Raw genomic sequence first — 22,052 nt, 5'->3', positions numbered from 1 at the left:
CGTTCCCTCTGCCGCATCCTGCCCCTGATGTCAGAGAAGAGGCAGGACCGCAGCAGAGGGAATGTGTTGCGGAGGCCGATGGCAGTCTGCAAGGAACATTACAGCACCAGCGATCCTCTCTACAGGCTGCAGTAATTAGCTTAAACTAAGACCGGGAGGCCAGGGGGGAAGCTGGAGGACACTGCAAAGAAGGGAGGAACATGCAGGCCTTCGGAGGGGGGAGGGGGAAGGAGAGATTTATAAACTATAAAGAATTTTACCTCATGCAAAATTGTCATCCTCTATAATAAAACCCTTACCTTCACATGCGCAGTTGAAATGACGTGATCCCTGCCTCTGTGATGTGTGCCTCTGTGGCCCTGGCATGCGGTGCATGTGGCTGTTTGCGGTGTGCAGTTTCAGCAGCGGTTTGTCTCCTGCGCGTGCTGCGAGCTGTCCGGTATAAAGGAAGCCAAAAAATGCTGCTACTGCTGCACAGGGAAGTTGCGGGGGAGAGGGAAAGTGGGCTGCTTTGTGTGGAGGGGTGTGCTGGGGCAGACAGCAATCTTGGTTTGCTCTGGGGAGAGGAACAGAAGGGGGGCCACTGAGAGACAGGCAGGCATAGCGCAACAGAGAGAGACAGGCAGGCAGGGGGCCAGGGAGAGACACAGACTGAAAGAATGACAAACAGACAGGGGGCCAGAGAGACAGACAGCGACAAAAGAGAGAGAGAGACAGACAGCCAGACAGCGGCCAAGGAGAGACAGAGAGAGAAAGAAAGAAAGACAGGCAGGGGGCCAAGGAGAAACACAGACAGAAAGAATGACAGACAGACAGGGGGCCAGAGAGCGGCCAAGGAGAAAGAGAGAAAGAAAGACAGACAGACAGATCTATTCTAGCACCCGTTAATGTAACGGCTTAAAGACTAGTTTCTTTAATAAGACATTAACTATTTTTTCTGCGACCCTCCAAGTACCTACAAATCCAAAATGTGGCCCTGCAAAGGGTTTGAGTTTGAGACCACTGCTTTAGACCATTGTTATAGAACAAACTTTTATTCCCTCCCCCCCAGTATTTTACTGACTCATGCTGCATTCAGACATATAGTCTAAGGCTTCTGGGCTGCAGTCCATTTCATTCCCCTCAGAGATATCTCTCTCTACTTCCATAAGAGACTCCTCATTCTCTGGAACAGCTTTGGCCAGCCCTGCTCATGGAGCTCTTCCCTTCCAATTAGCCTCTGCTTGGAAAGCAAAGTTCTGTCAGCATGGCAGTGCTGTGGAACATCCTTCCCTCCAGGTTCCTGATTGCCTGTGTGCGTTCTCAGCTGGCCTTGATTTATCCTGCTGTGCTCTAACCACGTTCTGCCTGTCAGCTCCATCCCTTTCCTTAACCCTTGCTGTGTCAGATTGCTCCCAGTGCTAAGATCATACAAGCAGGGCAGAACAGAGAAGGGATGGGAAAGAACAGAATACCTGTTCCAAGCCACTATAATCCCTTTTATAAACCATCTGTTAATTTTCCAGTTAAACCTCTGGTCAGACAGAGTTAATAGGCAGCTTCCTTGGCTTAGGAATAGGCACATTTGCTTTAGTGGCAGGGTTTAAAGCAGATTTTGAACCAGTGGCAGGAGCTTCCCTGTCACAATATGAAAAAATGAATGGAAACAATGGCATTACAATATAGTACAATAATAATAATAATTATTATTATTATAAATCTTTATTGATTTTTAAACATTGACAATGCAATACAATTACTTGAGCATAAACATTTCATAAAATGCACTATTAAATATACAATTTATACATAAAACAATCATTTTCTCCCCCCTTCCTCTCAATTATTAATATAAGAAGACATATTATGTGATTACAATATAATTAAGAAATTTTAATAATCAAAATACATTTCCCTCCCCCCACCCCCCCGGATGTGTAAGGAAATCCAACAAAAAATATAAGTGACAATTATTGCGATGCAACAAATGCAGTCAATGGCCTCCACACTCTATTAAATGTACTACTAAACCCCAAACACTCCACATTCATTCTCTCATTTATAAGTGGTACAAACATTTGTCCACCAAAATGTGTAATTCAGTCTTTTGTAGCTCTTCCAATTGTGTGTAACCATTTGAATAACTATTTCCGTCATGATCAAAAAAAGACGACTTTTATATTTATCCAAAGAAGGCTTAGAAACATAGAAACATAGAAAAGTGACGGCAGAAAAGGGCCAAGGCCCATCAAGTCTGCCCACTCTATTGACCCACCCACCCTCCTAGCTACCCTTTGAGAGATCGCACTCTGATGTCCCATTTCCTCTTAGAGATCCGACATGAGCATCCCATCTGTTCTTAAAATCTGGCACATTATTGGCCTCGATCACCTGTGCTGGAAGCTCATTCCAATTGTCAACCACTCTTTCGGTGAAGAAGTACTTCTGATATCGCCATGAAACTTTCCATCCTTTATTTTCAGCGGGTGCCCTCTTGTGGCCGAGGGTCCTCTCATAAAGAAAATATCATCTTCTACCTCAATACGACCAGTGATATACTTAAATGTCTCAATCATGTCTCTCCTCTCCCTACGTTCTTCGAGAGAGTATAGCCGCAATTTGTTTAGCCTTTCTTCGTACGATAGATCATTGAGTCCCGAGACCATCCTAGTGGCCATTCGCTGAACCGACTCAACCCTCAGCACATCCTTACTGTAATGTGGCCTTTAGAATTGTACGCAGTACTCCAGATGAGGCCTCACCATGGTTCTGTACAATAGCATTATGACATTGGGCTTCTGACTAACAAAGCTTCTCCGGATACAACCCAGCATTTGCCTAGCCTTGGATGAAGCCTTCTCCACTTGATTGGCAGTTTTCATGTCTTCATTAATGATTACTCCCAAATCTCGTTCTGCTGCAGTCCTTGCCAAGGTTTCTCCATTCAATGTGTACGTTCTGCACGGATTATTGTTGCCAAGGTGCATGACCTTGCATTTTTTAGCATTGAAGCTAAGCTGCCAGGTCAAGGACCAATGTTCCAATAAAATCAGGTCTAGCGTCATGCTGTCGGACAAATTGCTGTTACTTACAATGTTACATAGTTTGGCATCATCGGCGAATAAAATTATTTTACCTTGAAGCCCCTGAGTCATGTCCTCTTACGAATAAGTTGAAAAGAATCGGGCCCAAGACCGAGCCCTGCGGCACACCACTTGGTCACCTCCGACGTTTTAGAGAGGGTACCATTAACCACCACCCTCTGAAGTCTACCACTCAGCCAATCGTTGACCCATGCGGTTAGTATTTCACCTAATCCCATCATTTTGCTCAATAACCTGCGGTGGGGGACGCTATCAAAAGCTTTGCTGAAGTCCAAATACACAACATCCAGGGACTCTCCCAGATCCAGTTTTCTTGTTACCCAGTCAAAGAAGCTGATGAGGTTGGATTGGCAGGACCTACCCTTGGTAAACCCATGTTGGTGGGGATCGCGTAGATTGTTCTCGTCCAGGATCGTGTCTAAACTTGCGTGTAAAAGCATACCACAAATTATGGCTTCATTGATTAAGGGAATTGTTGAATCAAGAATAAGATTAATTTGTCCCAAATTGACTTCCAGAAACTAAGTATCAAAGGACAATAATATAACAGATGATCCAAAGTCCCTATATCATTATGACAATGCCAGCATCTATTAGACCTGGAACTGTCTAATTCTTGTAAATGAACTTGGGTCCAAAAAATCCTATGTATTAAAATAAACAAGTTTGTCTCATAGATGCTGACATTGTCCATTTCAACCTCCAAGACCAAATTCATGGCCAACGAGAAAACAGTATATTTCTGTATATCTCGATGCTCCAAATGCCTCTAAGACTATCTTTTGGCTTCTTATTCAAAAATTCAGAAATTACTTTGTACCACTGGGCAGCCTAATGTCCTACTAAATCTGTCTGGTAGCAAAGGATCTGCAAGCTATAATAATTTTTTAAGTTTTTCCATTCAGGGAACCCACTCTGAATAGCCTGCTTCAACTGCAACCACCTATATTGTTGAGAATTTAAAATGACAAATGATTGTTGCAGCCGTGAAAAATCAAGCAGATTTCCGTTGGATCATCATCCAATATCCGAATACCTGCCTGCATCCAATTCTTCTAGGAGAACATAAGAAGCACCATCTCCGGATCAGACCTTCGGTCCATCAAGTCTGGCAATCTGCACACGCGGAGGCCCTGCCAGGTGTAGTTTTTAGTCACCCATATCCTTATATGCCTCTCGTAAGGAGATGTGCATCTAGTTTGCTTTTGAATCCTTGGACGGTCGATTCCGCAATAACCTCCTCTGGGAGAGCATTCCAGGTGTCAACCACTCTCTGCATAAAGCAGAACTTCCTGATATTTGTCCTGAACTTGTCCCCCCCTTAGCTTCATTCCGTGTCCTCTTGTCCGTGTCAAGTTGGACAATGTAAACAATTTTTCTGCTCTATTGTGTCGATTCCTTTCAGTATTTTGAAGGTCTCGATCATATCCCTCGCAGTCTCCTTTTCTCAAGGGAAAACAATCCCAGTCTCTTAAGTCGATCCTCGTATTCCAGTTTCTCCATCCCTTTTACTAGTTTTGTTGCTCGTCCCTGCACCCTCTCCAGCAGTTTTATATCCTTCTTTAGGGTGGGAAACCAATGCTGGACGCAGTATTCCAAGTGGGGTCTGACCATTGCTCTATAAAGCGTCATTATGACCCTCTCCGACCTATTCGTGATTCCCTTCTTTATCATTCCCAACATTCTATTAGATTTCTTTGCTGCCGCCGCACATTGTGCTGACGGTTTCAGGGAGAGCCCAGCACTGCTTACTTGGATCTTGGAGTTTAACCATAAAGACTGAAAATTAGATTTTATTATAGGAATATCTGTTAATTTATCAATAAATTTAGTTGTTTTCTATGTGTCCAATATTATAATATTGTCCTTAGCATATCTAGGTAGTCTGACACTTAATACATGAGATAGTCTCATAGGAGACATAATTTTCCATTCTAGATGAAGCCAATCTGGAAGATGCTCCATGAGCTCGGAGAGGATCCAATACATTCCCTGGCGCATTATATAGGCCTGATGGTACCTATAAAAGTTGGGAAAATTTACCCCCCAGCTAGGTTAGCTGAAAAGCCTGGAACTAAAGTTTGCCACTTCATTTATCTGCTTTGTGATGCAGTTTGCTTTCATTGTTTGGAAGTTTATTTTCATGGCATTTCTGTTTATTTGAACCTTGGTGAAGAGGACTATCCTTAAAGCAAAGGCAGTCCAGGGAACTGCAATTGTATGCCATACTTTAACTTTAAGCCATTCTGACAACTATATGCTGTTTTTGTTTTATGCTTAATTTTTGCATTCCATGAGGGTGGCTGAAAGTATTCAGACCCCCTGTTCAATAAAGCCTAAGTATGTGAATTTGAATAGACCTGAATTGTGTCTCCTTCTTGGCAGTGTGGCCTGGCAGACGAGGCAGGTGTCTAGGTCTGTTTTATCTGAAAAGCCTTCCTCTTTCCTGGGGAAGCCATGCCGACATGTCAGGATTCGGCACAGCTAAGTCGCCTGCTGGTCAGAGCAGGGGATAGCTGTGTGACACTTTGTATTCCCGACCTGCATAAGGAATAGCCTGTATCTCCTCTGCCTGTTGAATAGCTAATAACAAGGGTTCCAGAACAATATCAAACAGCAGAGGAGATAATGGACATCCCTGTCTAACTCCCCTCTCCAGACAAAAGCGCTCTGAAAAAGTATTATTAAGATATAATCTGGCAAAGGGGGAGCTATACAAGGTTTGAATCATTTGTATAAATCCAGAACCAATACCAAACCAATCCATAGCTTGTTACATAAAGGTCCATTCTACACGATCAAAGGCCTTCTCTGCATCCAAAGAAACAGAGAAAGCCGGATCATCTATGGCTTTTGTTAAATTCAACATATGAAAAGCCAATCTAGTGTTGTTAGAAGAATGCCTTTGAGCAACAAATCCCATTTAATGCATACCAATAATGTAAGGGAGAGCCTTGGCCAAGCGTAATAGTCATAAGTTTTCCATCCATATTTATTAAAGAAATAGGCCTGTAATTTGAAACCAACATGGGATCTTTATTTGGCTTTGGCAAAACAATAGTTAAAGATTCTGCCATACAACCTTTAGTTAGTTGAGCCTGATATAAATTTAAAAGATGAGGTAATAGGGTAATTTGGAATGACTTGTAAAACTCTACAGTGAAACCATCACCACCTGGAATGGATCCAACTCTAAGGGACTTCAATGCTGTTTGTAATTCTTTCATTGATATAGGTGCCTCAAGACTTCCTCTCATATGTTGGAATTTTAGGTCCCTTGGCCATGAGAAGGAGAGTCAGGAGGCGACTGAACAGGAGCGGAGAGTCGGGAGAAGGAGCAGAGAGCGAGGCAGGCAGGAGACAGAGAGGGGCAGAGGCGAGAGATAACTCCGCCCACCCCTCTGACATCACCAGCATTTGGAAGCTCCCCCTTAAAAGGGAAGGAGCCAACGGCACGCAGCCTTTTGGCGCATGGCGAAGGCGAGCGGCAAAGGTGCTCGCCTTAGCGATAATGCCTTTGCGAAGGGCCTCAAGAAAGGCCAAGTCACCAAGGACACCAGGGCAGACCAGCAATGTAAGGAAGGGGCAGGCACTAAAGGTAAGGGGGGCAGACACAGAAGGAGCACATACACACAGGAAAGGTAAGGTAAAGCTAAGACAGCACACACAACCAAAAGTCAGCAAGGCAAGGAAGCGGCAGGCACTAAAGGTAAGAGGGAGGCAGGCACAGAAGGAGCACACACACACAAGGAAGAAACAGGTACAGAAGAGAGCACACCCACACATGAGCAAAAGGTACATTAATTAGAGAGTACTCCAAATATGCGAACAACAATGGAAGCAGAGGAAAATGGAAAAAGGACATAACTGAGGAGAGAACGGAAATGAGCACATGAAGTTATCAAAAAGAATGTCACCGTGTGGTTAGAAAAGCCAACAGAGAATATGAAGAAAGGCTAGCCAAGGAAGCACAAAATTTCAAAACCGTTCTTCAGATATGTTAAAGGATAACAGGCCGGCTAGGGAGGAGGTTGGAACCGCTGGATGACAGAGACAGGAAGGGAGTGGTGAAGGAGGAGAAAGAAGTGGTGGAAAGACTAAACATTTTTCTTTTCGTCTGTATTACATAGAGGAAACATCGAACATACCGGAAACCTGAGCAAATCTTCAAAGGAGCCCAAACAGATAAACTAACATCCATGGAAGTAAGCCTTGAAGACGTACGCAGGCCAGTTAGAAAAAATTAAAAACTGACAATTGCCGGGCCCGGACGGAATCCACCCAAGGGTTCTGAAAGAAACTAAAGGAGGAAATAGCGGAAACTACTACAGCAAGTTTGCAATCTATCCCTGAAAACAGGCATGATCCCGGAGGATTGGAAGAAAGCCAATGTTCCGCCCATCTTTAAAAAAGGATCGAGAGGTGACCCGGGGAACTACAGACCAGTGAGTCTGACCTCGGTTCCAGGGAAAATGGTGGAAGCGCTGATAAAAGACAGCATCGATGAGCATTTTGAAAGAAATAAACTTCTACCACAAGCCAACATGGCTTCTGCAAGGGGAGATCGTGCCTAACAAACTTACTGCACTTCTTTGAAACAGGGACAAAGTGCAAAATAATAAAATTTGCAGACGACACCAAACTATTTAGTGCTGCTTGGACTAAGGAAGACTGCAAAGAATTACAAAGGGACCTGAACAAGCTAGGGGAGTGGGCGATGAGATGGCAGAAGAAGTTCAATGTAGAGAAATGTAAAGTATTGCATGTGGGAAGCAGAAACCCGAGGTACAGCTATACGATGGGAGGGATGTTATTGACAGAGTACCCAAGAATGGGACTTGGGGGTAATAGTGGACAAGACAATGAAGCCATTGGCATAGTGCGCAGCGGCCGCTAAGAGAGCGAATAGAATGCTGGGTATAATCAAGAAGGGTATTACAACCAGAACAAAAGAAGTTATCCTGCCGTTGTATCGGGCAATGGTGCGTCAACATCTGGAGTACTGCGTCCAATACTGGTCGCCATACCTTAAGAAGGATATGGCGATACTTGAGAGGGTTCAGAGGAGAGCGATACGTTTGATAAAGTGTATGGAAAACCTTTCATACACTGAGAAACTGGAGAAACTGGGGCTCTTTTCCCTGGAGAAGAGGAGAATTAGAGGGGATATGATAGAGACTTACAAGATCATGAAGGGCATAGAGAAAGTGGAGAGGGACAGATTCTTCAAACTTTCAAAAACTACAAGAATGAGAGGGCATTCGGAAAAGCTGAAAGGGGACAGATTCAAAACCAATGCTAGGAAGTTTTTCTTCACCCGGCGGGTGGTGGACACCTGGAATGACAGAGTATTAGGGTTTAAAAGGAATTGAATAATTTTCTGAAGGAAAAGGGGATAGAGGGGTATAGATAGAGGACTACTACACAGGTCCTGGACCTTTTGGGCCACCGCGCGAGTGGACTGCTGGGCACGATGGACCTCTGGTCTGATCCAGTAGAGGCAGTTCTTATGTTCTTAATTAATTAAAAAAATTCTAAACCCTCATTTTCCTTATTTGAATAAAACTCAGAAGAATACAAAGCTTTATAGAACTTTAAAAATTGCAATTTGAGAGTGACTCGCCCTTTTCATCTTTTAATTGCAACAATTTTTACTTTTCTTTTTTTAGCTTTGAGATAATTAGCTAATATTCTTCTCGCCTTATTCGAGTTTCCATAATACAAAGCCTGCTGAGAAAACAATTCTTTTCTAGCCAACTGAGAGGAAATTTCATTGTATTTATATTTAGCTTTTAAAAGATCCTGTAGAATAGATTGTTCCCATTTCAAAGCCAATTGTAACTCTAAATCTTTAATATTTTGTTCTAGATCAGAAAATTCCTTTATAAGTTGTTTCCTAATATGAACCGAATATGAGATTATTTGTCTTCTCATGGTAGCTTTAAAAGGCATCCCACAAGGTCTCCAATGGAAATTCATTACTTAAATTAAGCAGACACATACATTTTAATAATATGACCGATGAATATCCTTTAAATTCCCCACAATTATACCAAAAAAATCCTCTAATAAACTAATAATCAAACTTACAGCAATAAAACCAGACAACTGAAATTTTAGTAACATATATCAGGGAATAAATATAATGTCCCAGGGTGTCAAAGTAATTAATCTGTAAAATAATAAACTTTTAAAATTCATAAAATGAATACTTCAATATCCTACAACCCCCTTTTTTGCCTTTTCCCCCCCATGAAATTAAAATTAATCAACCTCTATAAACTAAAATATTTCATATATAGCTGAATAAACATATTCCAAAAGAATGAATAAATAAATACTGGAGTATATTAACAAAATAAAATACATTTTCTACATATTTGGCAATTCATTGAAATATATGAGCAGATGTATTTAATTAATACAACCATCTCCCCATTACATCAAAAATTAATGAGACATATATAAGCCTTAAAGAATTTATAAGTTGCTAGGATGATTTGCAGCAAGTTCTAATAAAGTAGACACCGATCTCAAATGCATATTGATATTGAAGAATCTCTCAGCAGCTTCATTCCAACCTGATGATTCTTCAGTTTTCCTCTTTCCTCATTTATTTTAAAAATGATGTTATTTTAAATGGTAAACTGCTTGATTTTTCACAGTTGCAGCAATAATATGGTCTTAATAAAACAAAGTTTTAAATGGTTGCAACTGAAGCAGGCTATTCAGGAGGGGTTCCCTGAATGGAAGAATCTTAATCAATATAGTCTGGAATTCTTATGTTTTCAGGCGGACTTCTTGGGACACCAAGCCTTACAGTGGTATAAATTGATAACAGGATTTATAAATAAAACTGGCCTCAAGACATTTGGAGCATTGAGATTAAGCATCAATTTTCTGCGTCACAATGGCCACAAATTTGGTCTTGGAGGATGAGGTGTACAGTGTCTGCATCTATGAGACAAACTTGGTTATTTTTGTTGCATAGAGCATTGTGGACCCCAGTTCGATTACAAAAGTTAGACAGCTCTAAGTCTAATAGATGCTGGCATTTGTAAACTTGAAGCAGGGACTCTAGATCATTTATTATTCTATTGTCCCTTTATCATGGCCTTTTGGAAATCAATTTGGTCCCAAATTAATTGTTTATTAGAGAATCATGTAGCATTATCATACGATACGATTCTATTCGGTACATCAATGAGAATAAGAAGTCAGATTTCATCAAACAACAACAGGGGTCGCCATTCAAAATATCACAAGTAATTGGAAAAACTGCAGTAGATTAAATTACCGTATACCTTCTGGTGGAATTTGTTATGTCACATTTATAAAATGGAAAGCATAATTGCTATTCAAAAAGGGAATTATAATAAATTTAAAAAGATCTGGGGGCCATTGACAACTTACTGTAATGAGTAGATACCATTTTCTATTGAAAATATATTTTCAAATTGGGGGAGGAGGGTGAATTAAAGTTTACTGTAAGTTTAATCAATAGAAAAGAATATTTATATTTTGTATATTTTTGATTGAATGCTAAAGGAAAGGGTGGGTGGGAAGGGAATAAATTTATTTATTTGATGTTATATTAGAAAGAAATTAAATTGATGTATTTAATTTTAAATGTTTTATTATTTGTACACTTGTAAGATTAAAAAATGAATAAAGAAAAAAAAGAATGGTGTTTCTAAAAGCTCTCCCCATCCTGCCTCTCCCTCACCCTGGTACAGATCTGATGTACTAAGGATACTTTTCTGTTTCATCTCTCTAAGTCCAATGGAAAAGCAGAGTGAAACTTTAACTATTTGATGACTGTTGACTACATGCGGTACTGGGATCTGCTTGATTCAGTTCAGATTGGGCCCAATTAGTACAGTTATTATGGGGATGGGATCTGGGGTGGAGCTTAGGATATGTCTGGGGTAGAACTTTTACCCCCCCAAACAAAAAAAATGTTCCGCTGCCTATGTCTCACAAAAAACACTTTCACCAAAAGGATATATTGAAGGTATGTTAAACAAAAGACACAAGCATAGACCAGTCTTACTGGAGGAAAAAGCCTCAGACAGGGGCCCACCCACCTCCACAATGGTGGAATAACGGTGTTCAGGCGATCACTTCACTGGCATAAAACCTCCTACTGTAAAGGTCATAGCAATGTGTCAAAAAATTGCTTTCAAATCTGAGTGATGCAGAAGAAGGTAATAATAACTTAACTTTCTCCTTAAGGATCGACATAAGGGTATCTTAAAATGCACCATTTTGACTATCTATATTCCTTGTTAACTGTCATATATGGTGCCTGTACTCAGGTTTGATGAACATGACAATGCTGATGGATGTCTTGGAATTTAAGGTAGTATGACTAAAGTGTAGTTATAAAAACATGTTAGTAGATCAAAAATTTTATGCCATAAGGTAAAAAAGGGGATAAAAAGGAAAAATATCCTTTAAAAAAGGTGGAATATTAAGGCAAAATTACAAAAAATATATTATACCACATTAGATTTTAAATATTAACTTTTATATATAAATTTGTTACTTTCTTCTCTTAAAATCTACATCAGGGTCTTTAAATTTATACTTTCTTTTGGTATTATGCACTTATCCAGTCTATTGAAAAAAATGACAAAAAAACCACTTATCTTGGGCAATATTTGTCTCCAGAAGTGTCTCTTTACACAGTGCTTGTCTCTAAAAAATGCCGACGTGTGCGCGCCAGGTCCTTTGGCCAATGATTGGAGCAAGTAGGAGCAATACTACGCTGATCTTTCCAGTCTGTGACTGTGATTGTACAGCTGTGCGTAGGCTCCAACTCTGAGGCCTTTGGAGCTAGATACACTTTTCTGGTTGAGTGGTGTGGTATAATATATTTTTTGTAATTTTGTTTATTGATACCACTGGGGATAACTTATTTGGAATATTAAGGCAGCCAGAAGTAGTTATAAGAAGGATGCCAATTCTAAATCTTGATTTAACCTATGTGGGCTCATTGTATTAAGTTCATAAATAATCCTTTGTTTAGTATGTAATAATATAAGACCTCAGTTACCTCCTCTCCATTTTGGTCGTAAAGTTTTAAAAACAAAGAATTTCAGATCTTGAATTTGATGTTGAAAGTAGAGAATGACACAGTGGCAGTTACCCGCAGAAAACCCACCGAAATGGTGGTGGGAGGGGGGAAGTGCTCACTGCGGGCATGGGGAGAAGGCCATCCACTGCCCCATGGAATAGTGAATGGCCTTGTCCCCGCAGTTAAGGGAGGGAAGGCGCGCGGAAACTTACTGAAGCTGGCGAAGCCTGCCTGCCTGCAGTTGCATGTGTGTGGGCAGAAGCTTCTCCTCTGACGCAACTTCTGGTTGCATCAGAGGAGAAGCTTCCGCCCACACACACGCGACTGCAGGCACAGGCAGGCAGTCTCCGCCGGCTTCAGTAAGTTTCTTTACTAATGCGCCACGAAGGTAAGGGAGAGGGAGATTATTGGGCTGCTGAAGGGCGGTGAGGTGACGAGAGGGAAGGGTGGATGCTGCAGGTGAAGGGGACGGCAGGGACCGTGGTCCGGTGACGGGGCAGTGACAGGGACAGATTTTTTCCCCATGTCATTCTCTAGTTGAAAGGTCATCCAGTTGGTTTACCAAAGGTGCTGAGCCTACTTGTCTCAGAAATACAACTTCTGTGTTCAATGATGTGTGTTCATATTTTCCTTTTAGTTTTACCAACATAGAGCTTATTGCAAGGACATATGACTATGTATATCACATGATCAGAATTGCAATTGCTTGTGAAATTGAGATGATATTGTTTATTTGTTTTAGGGTGAATGAAAATAGAAATAGACATTGAATGACAGCAAATGGAATATGTTTTGCATGGTGAATGCAGATGGGACCAGTTTCTGATGAACGTTTTCACCTCTGGAGTGTGCTATGGTAGGTCTTTTTCCGCGGAAACATGGATGCCATTCTAAAATATGCCAGTGTTTCCTTAATATTTTGCTGACATCTTGTGAGAATCTGAGGCAGAATTCTAAATCTTGTGTTTTCCTCTTGTTTTCTCCAGTCACTAGGAGGTCTTCTTGATGTTTTAATTTTGATTTGCTCTATCCTTTTTGGATGTCTTTTCTGGTGAATCCTCTATTACAAAATCTGTTGGCCATAATAGCCGTCTGTTGTTCAAATTCTGGTAAGTTGGTGCATAATCTTCGCAATCGCAGAAATTGACAATATGGTAAATTCTTTTTCAATTGAATCTGGTGGAAGCTGGTATACTGCAGAAAATTATTCTTGTCTGTTGATTTTCTATAGATTGTAGTAGTAAATCTGTATTCCTCTTTTATGATTAATATGTCCAAGAATGAAATTTGTTTAGAATCATATTCCATCTTGAATCTTAAGTGAGGATCACAGTTCAGCCAAGCTACAAAGTATTGTAGGCATTCAAAGGTGCCGCTCCATAAGATGAAAATATCATAGATATATCTCTTATATAATCTTAATTCAGATGAAAAGGGATGTTCGGTGCCATAGATGCATCCATTGCTGTCCCTTTAATTTGTAAATAAAATTTATCATCAAAACAGAAATAACTTTGTATAAGCACCAACATGACCAAACTATTTATGAGTCTATTAGGAATCCACATAAGTCCATCTCTACACCAACATACCAATTGTAGAGGGATTCAATGTCTAGAGTAGCCAAAATTATATCTAATACGCCATCAAATTCTTCTAGGATGTTAATCATATGTGAATAATCTCTAATATATGACTCAATTTACAGGATAAATGGTCTAAGGAAAAAATCCACAAAGTCCGAAAGAGGCTCTAGAATTGAACCATTTCCAGAGATGATAGGCCTACCCGGAGGGTTGTTAATCGATTTGTGAATTTTTGGCAGTATATAGATCGTAACACTGGATGTTCAACTGTGAGGAATGAATTTTCTTTCCCGGTTAAGAACCCAATGTTTGATGCATAATCTGTTAGACTTTTGATTTCTTCCCTAAAGGACTCTGTGGGATCTGAATCCAAGACTACATATTGTATGTTTCAATATCAGAAAGCTGTTTGTAGATTTCCGCTAAGTATTTCCCCTTAGGTTTGGAATGTATATCTTGACACAGTAATTTTTTGGACCTTTCCAATCACAATATATCAACTTTTCTGATAATAATTTTTTCATACATATTGAGTTCAGTGGAGCCTTTGTTTACGAGCATAACTCATAAGAATATAAGAATTGCCGCTGCTGGGTCAGACCAGTGGTCCATCGTGCCCAGCAATCTGCTCATGCGGCAGCCCTCAGGTCAAAGATCAGTGCCCTAACTGAGATAAGAACATAAGAATTGCCACCATTCCAGAAGTATACTCGTAATCCAAAGCACATGTATATCAAAGCAACTTTCCCCATAGGAGATAATGGAAACTTAGACAATTGGTTCCACAACCCCAAAACCCCCTTTGTTCTTCACTCTTGCTTTAATGGCGCGTCTTCACTCCCTAGCCCGTGGGAGCGGTGCAGATCGCCTCATGCACTTACTTTTTCTGGGAACGTCATCGCTCCTCCTAAACTTACTTGCTCCACTTCATCACTGACGCTGAAACCGTGGATTGAAGACAATGTTTTATTTTTATTTTTCTTTCCAGTTTATGAATTATTTTTAATCTTATTTATTGTTTTGCTACTTGTTTTGTTTTGTTCTATTTCTATCATTTAAATTTCTCCAGGATTCTATTGTTCAACGGTTCCTCCTTCTGCATCTATTCCTTTCTCTCCTCTCTTCTACCTTCCAAAGTACTTAGATCAATGCAGTCTTGTTAGAATGTTTATTTTGTTATTTTTTCCTCCTTTATTACTCTCCAGGTACTTTAGTTAGATTGTGAGCCTTCGGGACAGTAAGAAAATTTCTAAATACCTTTCTTATTTATAATTTTAATGTATAATTTCTGTAAACCGCTTAGAACCTAACGGATTAGCGGTATATAAGAAATAAATTACATTACATTACAAAATTACTTTCTTTATTAGCCATTCTCTCCCAAGCCATCTCAGGCCTACATTCCCTCTCTTTCAGCGCAGGATCTGTCCTTAGCCAGCAGCTAGGGAATGACAAGCTGACCCCAGTCTGTCATCTTCCCAGCTCGAAGGTAGGTCGGTCCGGCACCCCCTCCCTAGATCCCTGAGCTGATTTGAGTCCCACTTTCAACCCGCACTGCTGTCCAGTATGCCTCAACTGCACATGCACCCGCAGAGCCAACATCCGGAGACGGATGCCGGCTCTCACTCTTCACCAACCGGAGGGCCGCTGAAAAGTAGGGCATGAGAATTTGAAGGTGGGCTTCGAAGGGAGGGGTGATGGGGAAAGCACGCTTATGACTTTTCTTTAATTGACCATGTTGGGAAATTCAGCACATGCATCTTTTAACTCTTCTCTGTTCTGGTAGTACATGCGATGGTGGTTTGGAAGACTCGTTTACCGAGGCAACGCTTATTTTGTGAGTCAAAGTTTGCTAGAGTGTTTTGCTCATCTTGCAAAACACTCACAAATCACGTTACTCACAAACCAAGGTTAGACTGTAGTGTTTTGCTCATCTTGCAAAACACTCACAAATCACGTTACTCACAAACCAAGGTTAGACTGTATTTGCCAAAAACAGTTTATTCATACATTACATGCTTTCCCTTATTTTCAAGGACCTCTGAGGAAGGCAAATCATTGCCGAAAAACGGCCCGTGTAGGGTCTGGCCTTCTGCCATAGCATCCAAGATATTTTGCGATCATTGTATTCTTTGATATTGATTATTGTACTGTTTGTACCTTATGAGTTTTTGTATTGAAAGATGTTTGTGTAATAAACTATTTATACCTACTTCCTGAGGACACAGGAATTGGTTCTACATTGTGTGACTTTGGATATTCTCATTTTGTTTGTGGAACCTTGGCCCATTTCTGTGGAGTGTGACAAACCTGTGGCCAGCTTTGTCCCTGTAAGGGATAAAAGCCGAGCACAGTCCCTGGTCAGAAGAGCTGATCAGGTTAAAAGTGAAGTTGTGGAATTGGCTGACTACCCCTCAGACAGTGAGGTAGGTCAGGAGAGGTATGAGCATAGGAGTACCCAGCAGAGAGCGCCAGTTCAGGGCAGGTACACCAGAAAACCTGGGGGGACTTTTGTTGAGAAGTGGAGTCCCAATGCTGGAAGGTATGCTCATTACCAGCCCAGGAGAAACCTGAATTATTTCCCTAGGGATTTCCTGCCCAACACAGCTGTTCCTAGGAGAGAGGGGTGGGGCTTTAACTCACATTAAAAAAAAGCATGGGATCACAGTAGAGGGAGCAGGGACGGAGCTAGAGCTAACGAGCTCAGGCAGTGGCAGGAGAAGCAGCAATGCCTTGATGCAGATGAGGTGAGAAGTCTCTCTCCTCCAACCCACAGCAGTGAGGACGTAGAGATGACCGAGGACTGCCTCAGGTTAACCCCAGCTGCTGCTGAGCAGGCAGAGGCGATGGATGTCTCTGAACCACTGCTGGAAGCTGGCTATTTCCCTATTGACATGGAGGTTAGTTTCCAAGGAGAGTAAAGCAAGGCTGTGATTACGTGCTGGCTCTCTAACCTGAGACCAGCTAGCCTTGATTAGAGAGTGCAGGGGAATCTCTCCCTTTCACTGTGGAACGGCCCGGAGGGCAGTGTTTGTTCAATGAACTTTATCTATGCTTACTTTATCTATGCTTATGTGAAAGCTCCCTGTGAAAGCCTAAGTAAAGTTTACAGCTTATCTAATGCCCTGCTGTGTTCCGTCGGCTTGGAAGCCCAGCTGATATTAATGAGTTTTGAAGCCTGCTCTGCAAAGCATACCGTGTCTCAGCTAGGTGAGCTGAAATGTTTGTGGAATCCAATTGCCAAGTTTGTAATTACAATTGCTCTGCCTGTTTCCACAATATATTTGCAAAGTTTGAAAGTTTATTTTCATGGTATTTCATTTACCTTAAACCCTGGTGAAGAGGACTGTATTTGGACTAGCAAAGGCCAGGGAATTGAGACTGTATGTCACATTTGTAGCTCAAGCCATTCTGACAACTACAAGCCATTTTGTGTTTATGTTGAAGTTTTTTCACTCCATGCGTGTGGCTGATGGTATTTAGACCACCGGGTTTAATAAAGTTCAAGAACATTCTTTTGAACATACTTACCTGTGTTGTCTCCTCTTTTACAAACTACTCTCAGTGTGGCCTGGCAGACTAGGCAGGAGCCTAGGTCTGTTTTAACCTGAAAAGCCTGCCTCCTATCTGAGGAGGCCACGCCGACAGGCCAGATCTCAACACAACTAATCCCTCTGCTGGTTAAAGCAAGGGATAAGTGTGTCACAGGAGTTACGGTCCGTTCTTTGCTGTGGACCTTTCCATTTGAACTTTGGATAACCCAGTCTATAGAGTTCAAGGGAAGACAATTAGCTGGGATATGTGGAAAAATTTTGGAATATGGCAGGTCAAACATCTCATAGATCAACATGATTGGATTCCATTCTATATTTTAATTAAAATAATATGACTTGCCAAAGAATCAACATTACAGATGGATTCAACTATTGTATTGTATTAAATCTGCTCACTCCCAATCTAAGTTAAAAGCTGAGCAACCAGACTGTATAACTCTTTGCTATTCATTATTACATAAAAAAGGAGTAGCAACTCAATGGTATAAATGTTTAAAAATGGTTAATTTTAAACCAAGTCACTTCATTCAGCAAGCATAATGCAATCAACCTTTTATCTAAAGCAATTGGAACACTGGAACACATGATTTATTCTTGCCCTTATGTGATGTCATATTGGGAAAATATCTGGAAAACTATATCTGAACTTCTTAGTATATTAGAAACCTTATCCTATCATATAGTTATATTAGGAGATTTAGGTTTATTAATCTTGATATTTCTAAGGCACAGTTATTGAAAAACTTAGGGCTCCTTTTACGAAGCCGCGTTAGTGGTTTAATGAACGTAATAGCGCGTGCTAAACTGCCAGCCGCGCTAGACGCTAACGCCAGCATTGAGCTGGCCATTAGTTCTTGCTGTGTAGCGTGGGTTTCGCATGCGCTAAAAAGCTGCATGCACTAAAACCCTTAATATTGATAACTATTAAATCAATATTACAGTAACTAACTGGAAATATTTTACACAATTAGATTATAACTGGTGGAATATGCTGTGCTTATATGCTGAATATGAAAAAGATTTTGATGAAAGGTTGGCAATTTAAGCAAATTTTAAAAAATATGGGATCCTTTAAGTAAATGTGGTTAATGTAATCTAACTTCTTATTTTTATGATTTTTCCATAAGTTACTTATTTGGTTTATATGACTTTTTCCATGGTTTGTATTTTGTATTTGTCAACATTGTGACTAAATACTGTAAGGTATTAATTGCAATATCCAAGGGCTAACCTAACAGCCTTTTTTACAAGGCTTCGGGGCTGTTGCCGCGCAGCAGCTGCTAGTGCGGCTTTGTAAAAGAGGCTGTAAGTTTTCAATATATTGTAGTGTTGTATTGTTTCTCTTTTTCGTATGTAACCTTTGTAAAACTCAGTAAAATATAATTCAAAAATAAGAATGGGAAGGCACAAAAAAAGTAAAAGTTTGACATGCTGAAGAGAAAACTAAAGACATGGAGTGGCATAATAAAAAAAAAAAATCTAAGTCGCCCAAAGTCGACAGCATCTAAAGTTCATTCTTGAAAAATATGTCCAAAATATTATTTTCAAGAATCATCTAATTTGATCATCCAGACTGCCAAGTCATATCTTTATATCGCATTCTCATCCAAAAAATTGTCCAAGTTCAAAACACCTAGAAAAAGACCTTTTGGTCATGGGAGGGGTCAGCAAAGTGATAGACTGGCCACCCAGACATGGCAGCAAAGTAGTGAGGCACCTTACAGGGCACTGCCGTGAATTTAACTAAAAGGGTGCTACAAACATCTCACCACAACTCCCTTGCAGCTCATGGTGAGCCTCCCCAAACACCCTGAAAACCTACTATACCCACCTGTCTACCACCCCAATAGACCTTATGGCTGTGCCACCTATATGGCAGTAAAGTAGGGCTTGCGGGCTCACATTTTTCACCATGAATGCAGTGGTTAGAGTGGCTTATGGGCCTGGGTCCTCATCTCTCTGGTTCAGACTACTTAAGCCACCTCTGTGCTGCTCTACTAGGCTTTCCTATGCCAGATGCAGATGTTCTGGAGGCAGGTATGTACATTTTTATTCTGATTTTTATGGCGGTGTGAGGGGGTCAGTGATCACTGGGTGAGTGTTTTGGGGTCTGTACTTAGTGTCTACAGTAGTTATCTGGTCACTTTGGATACCTTCTGGGCACTTATACTTGTTTTTAGATCGCCTAAGTCACCACGTATAAGTTCAGTCTAGGCAGTCTCGTCAAACTTTCGATTATCACTGCAGGATGATTAAGTTTGGTCGGCCCACATCCCGCCCACCTCCCACCCTAACCACTCCTCAAAAAACACTCCTTTTTGCTCTGTATGCACACTGGCAGTCAAAAGGTCTAAACTGCCTCTAGATACATCTAAAACCCGTTTTGATTATCGAAACTTGGTCGACCTGTTTTTTAGGTTGTCCAAGTGCCGATTTAAGTGGGTTTTTAGATGTATTTTTGTTTCAGTTATGAACCTCATAGCTTCTCAGGTCTGTGGAAAATGAAAACTAATGGTCCCATGAGCCAATGTCAGGCAGGAAGACACCAGCACTTCCACAGTATTGCCACTACTTAAAGAATTAAAGTGCCAGTGCACTTGGCAATTTCCATACTGTGTTCCATGGATGATATTACCCACATGTGAGAATATTACACCCGATTCTTCTTGGAGAATTATTCTAATAGGAAGAAATTCTAATGGGAAGAAATTCTTATAATCAAATTGTTTACTTTTTGCTAATTGCATTTTATTCTAAATTTTAAAAGGATCTTATAATACTCACATTGGATCATATGCCACCGGTTCAAGATCATCGTTAATGTCAACAAAATGCTTGGTATGAGCTGGAGTCAGAGGCCTTGCTTCCTCCTATATGAAACATAAGAACATAAAAACATAAGAATTACCACTGCTGGGTCAGACCACTGTGCCAAGCAGTCCACTCCCGCGGCGGCTCTTAGGTCAAAGACCAGTGCCCTGAGTCTAGCCTTACCTGCTTACGTTCTGGTTCAGCAGGAACTTGTCTAACATTGTCTTGAATCCCTGGAGGGTGTTTTCCCATATAACAGCCTCCAGAAGAGCGTTCCAGTTTTCCACCACTCTCTGGGTAAAGAAGAACTTCCTTACCTTTGTATGGAATCTATCCCCTTTTTTAACTTTAGAGAGTGCCCTTTCGTTCTCCCTACCTTGGAGAGGGTGAACAACCTGTCTTTATCTACCAAGTCTATTCCCTTCATTATCTTGAATGTTTCGATCATGTCTCCTCTCAGTCTCCTCTTTTCAAGGGAGAAGAGGCCCAGTTTCTCTAATTTCTCACTGTATGACAACTCCTCCAGCCCCTTAACCATTTTAGTCGCTCTTCTCTGGACCCTTTCGAGTAGTACTGTGTCCTTCCTCAAGTATGGCAACCAGTGCTGGATGCAGTATTCTAGGTGGGGGCATACCATGGCCCGGTACAGCGGCATGATAACCTTCTCTGATCTGTTCGTGATCCCCCTTCTTAATCATTCCTAGTAACCTGTTTGCCCTTTTTGCTGCTGCCATGCATTGTGTGGATGGCTTCATCAACTTGTCGACCAGTACTCCCAAGTCTCTTTCCTGGGGGGTCTCTCCGAGTACTGCACCGGACATACTGTGTTCTTATATAAGATTTTTGTTACCGACATGTATCACCTTACACTATTCCACGTTAAACCTCATTTGCCATGTCGCGGCCCATTTCTCGAGCGTGTTTATGTCACGTTGCAGGTCTTTGCAATCCTTTTGCGTCTTCAGTACTCTGAATAACTTTGTATCGTCTGCAAATTTAATCACCTCATTCGTTGTACCAATTCCAGGTCATTATAAATATGCTGAAGAGCACGGGTCCAGTAACCGAGTCCTGCGGCACTCCACTTGTGAAGCTATTCCAGTCAGAGTATTGTCCATTTACCCCTCTCTGCTTCCTATCCACCAATCAGTTTTTAATCCATGTGAGTATTTCACCCTCACTGTTACATACTGTGAATGCATTTGTGCTTTTCTGTGTCTGCTAAATGAACGTTCTTTTACTCATCTCAGTTGTGGAACTGATATTACCCCTCTGTTAAAAAAAATCAGAAATGCATTTTCCAAAAGTTAGTTTTAAACAAATCTGGTTGTCCTATCATATTGTAAACCTTAATATTACAGTATACTGTTTTGTCACTTTCTGACTACAAAATAACACTGGGACAAATTTGTCCCCATCAACATCCTGTCCCCATGAGTTCTGTCTCTGTTCCTGCTCCATCTCTGCTAGCTGTCCTCATCTGCACAAGCCTCAAACACTTTAAAATCGTAAGTCTGATGGGACAGGGACAGAACTAATGGGGATGGGATGGGTTGGGGAAGGAGACAGATCCCACAGAGACGGGGACAAATTTGTCCCCATGTCAAATCTACCTCCCCCTTTTCCTTGTGGATTAGGAATTGGTTATAGGATAGAAAACAGGGTTAAATGGTCATTTTTCCTAGTGGAGGAGAGTAAACGGAGTGCCGCAGGGATCTGTACTGGGACCGGTGCTATTTAACTTATTTTTAAATGATTTGGAAATTGAAATGACAAGTGAGGTGATTAAATTTACAGATGACACTAGACTATTCAAAGTTGTTAAACGCCTGCGGATTGTGAAAAATTTCACGCAGACCTTAGGAAATTGGAAGACTGGGCGTCCAAGTGGCAGATGAAATTTAATGTGGATAAATGCAAAGTGATGCACGTTGGGAAG

General features: G+C 41.0%; 1 protein-coding gene across 2 annotated transcripts in view; it reads right to left on the bottom strand.

Moving 5' to 3' along the window:
- LOC117347239 (coiled-coil domain-containing protein 17-like) overlaps positions 1 to 22,052 on the bottom strand; it is a 488,260-nt gene that overhangs the window by 97,342 nt on the left and 368,866 nt on the right. For both annotated transcript variants that reach the window (XM_033917895.1, XM_033917903.1), the window contains one exon: positions 20,087 to 20,172. In XM_033917895.1, coding sequence (XP_033773786.1) covers positions 20,087 to 20,172 — 86 coding nt within the window. The remainder of the gene's footprint in view (positions 1 to 20,086; positions 20,173 to 22,052) is intronic.

Source organism: Geotrypetes seraphini, chromosome 1 (assembly GCF_902459505.1).
Source record: "Geotrypetes seraphini chromosome 1, aGeoSer1.1, whole genome shotgun sequence".
Taxonomy (NCBI): domain Eukaryota; kingdom Metazoa; phylum Chordata; class Amphibia; order Gymnophiona; family Dermophiidae; genus Geotrypetes; species Geotrypetes seraphini.
The sequence above is the reverse complement of the archived record's forward strand: the minus strand, read 5'-3'. Positions and strand labels throughout refer to the sequence as shown.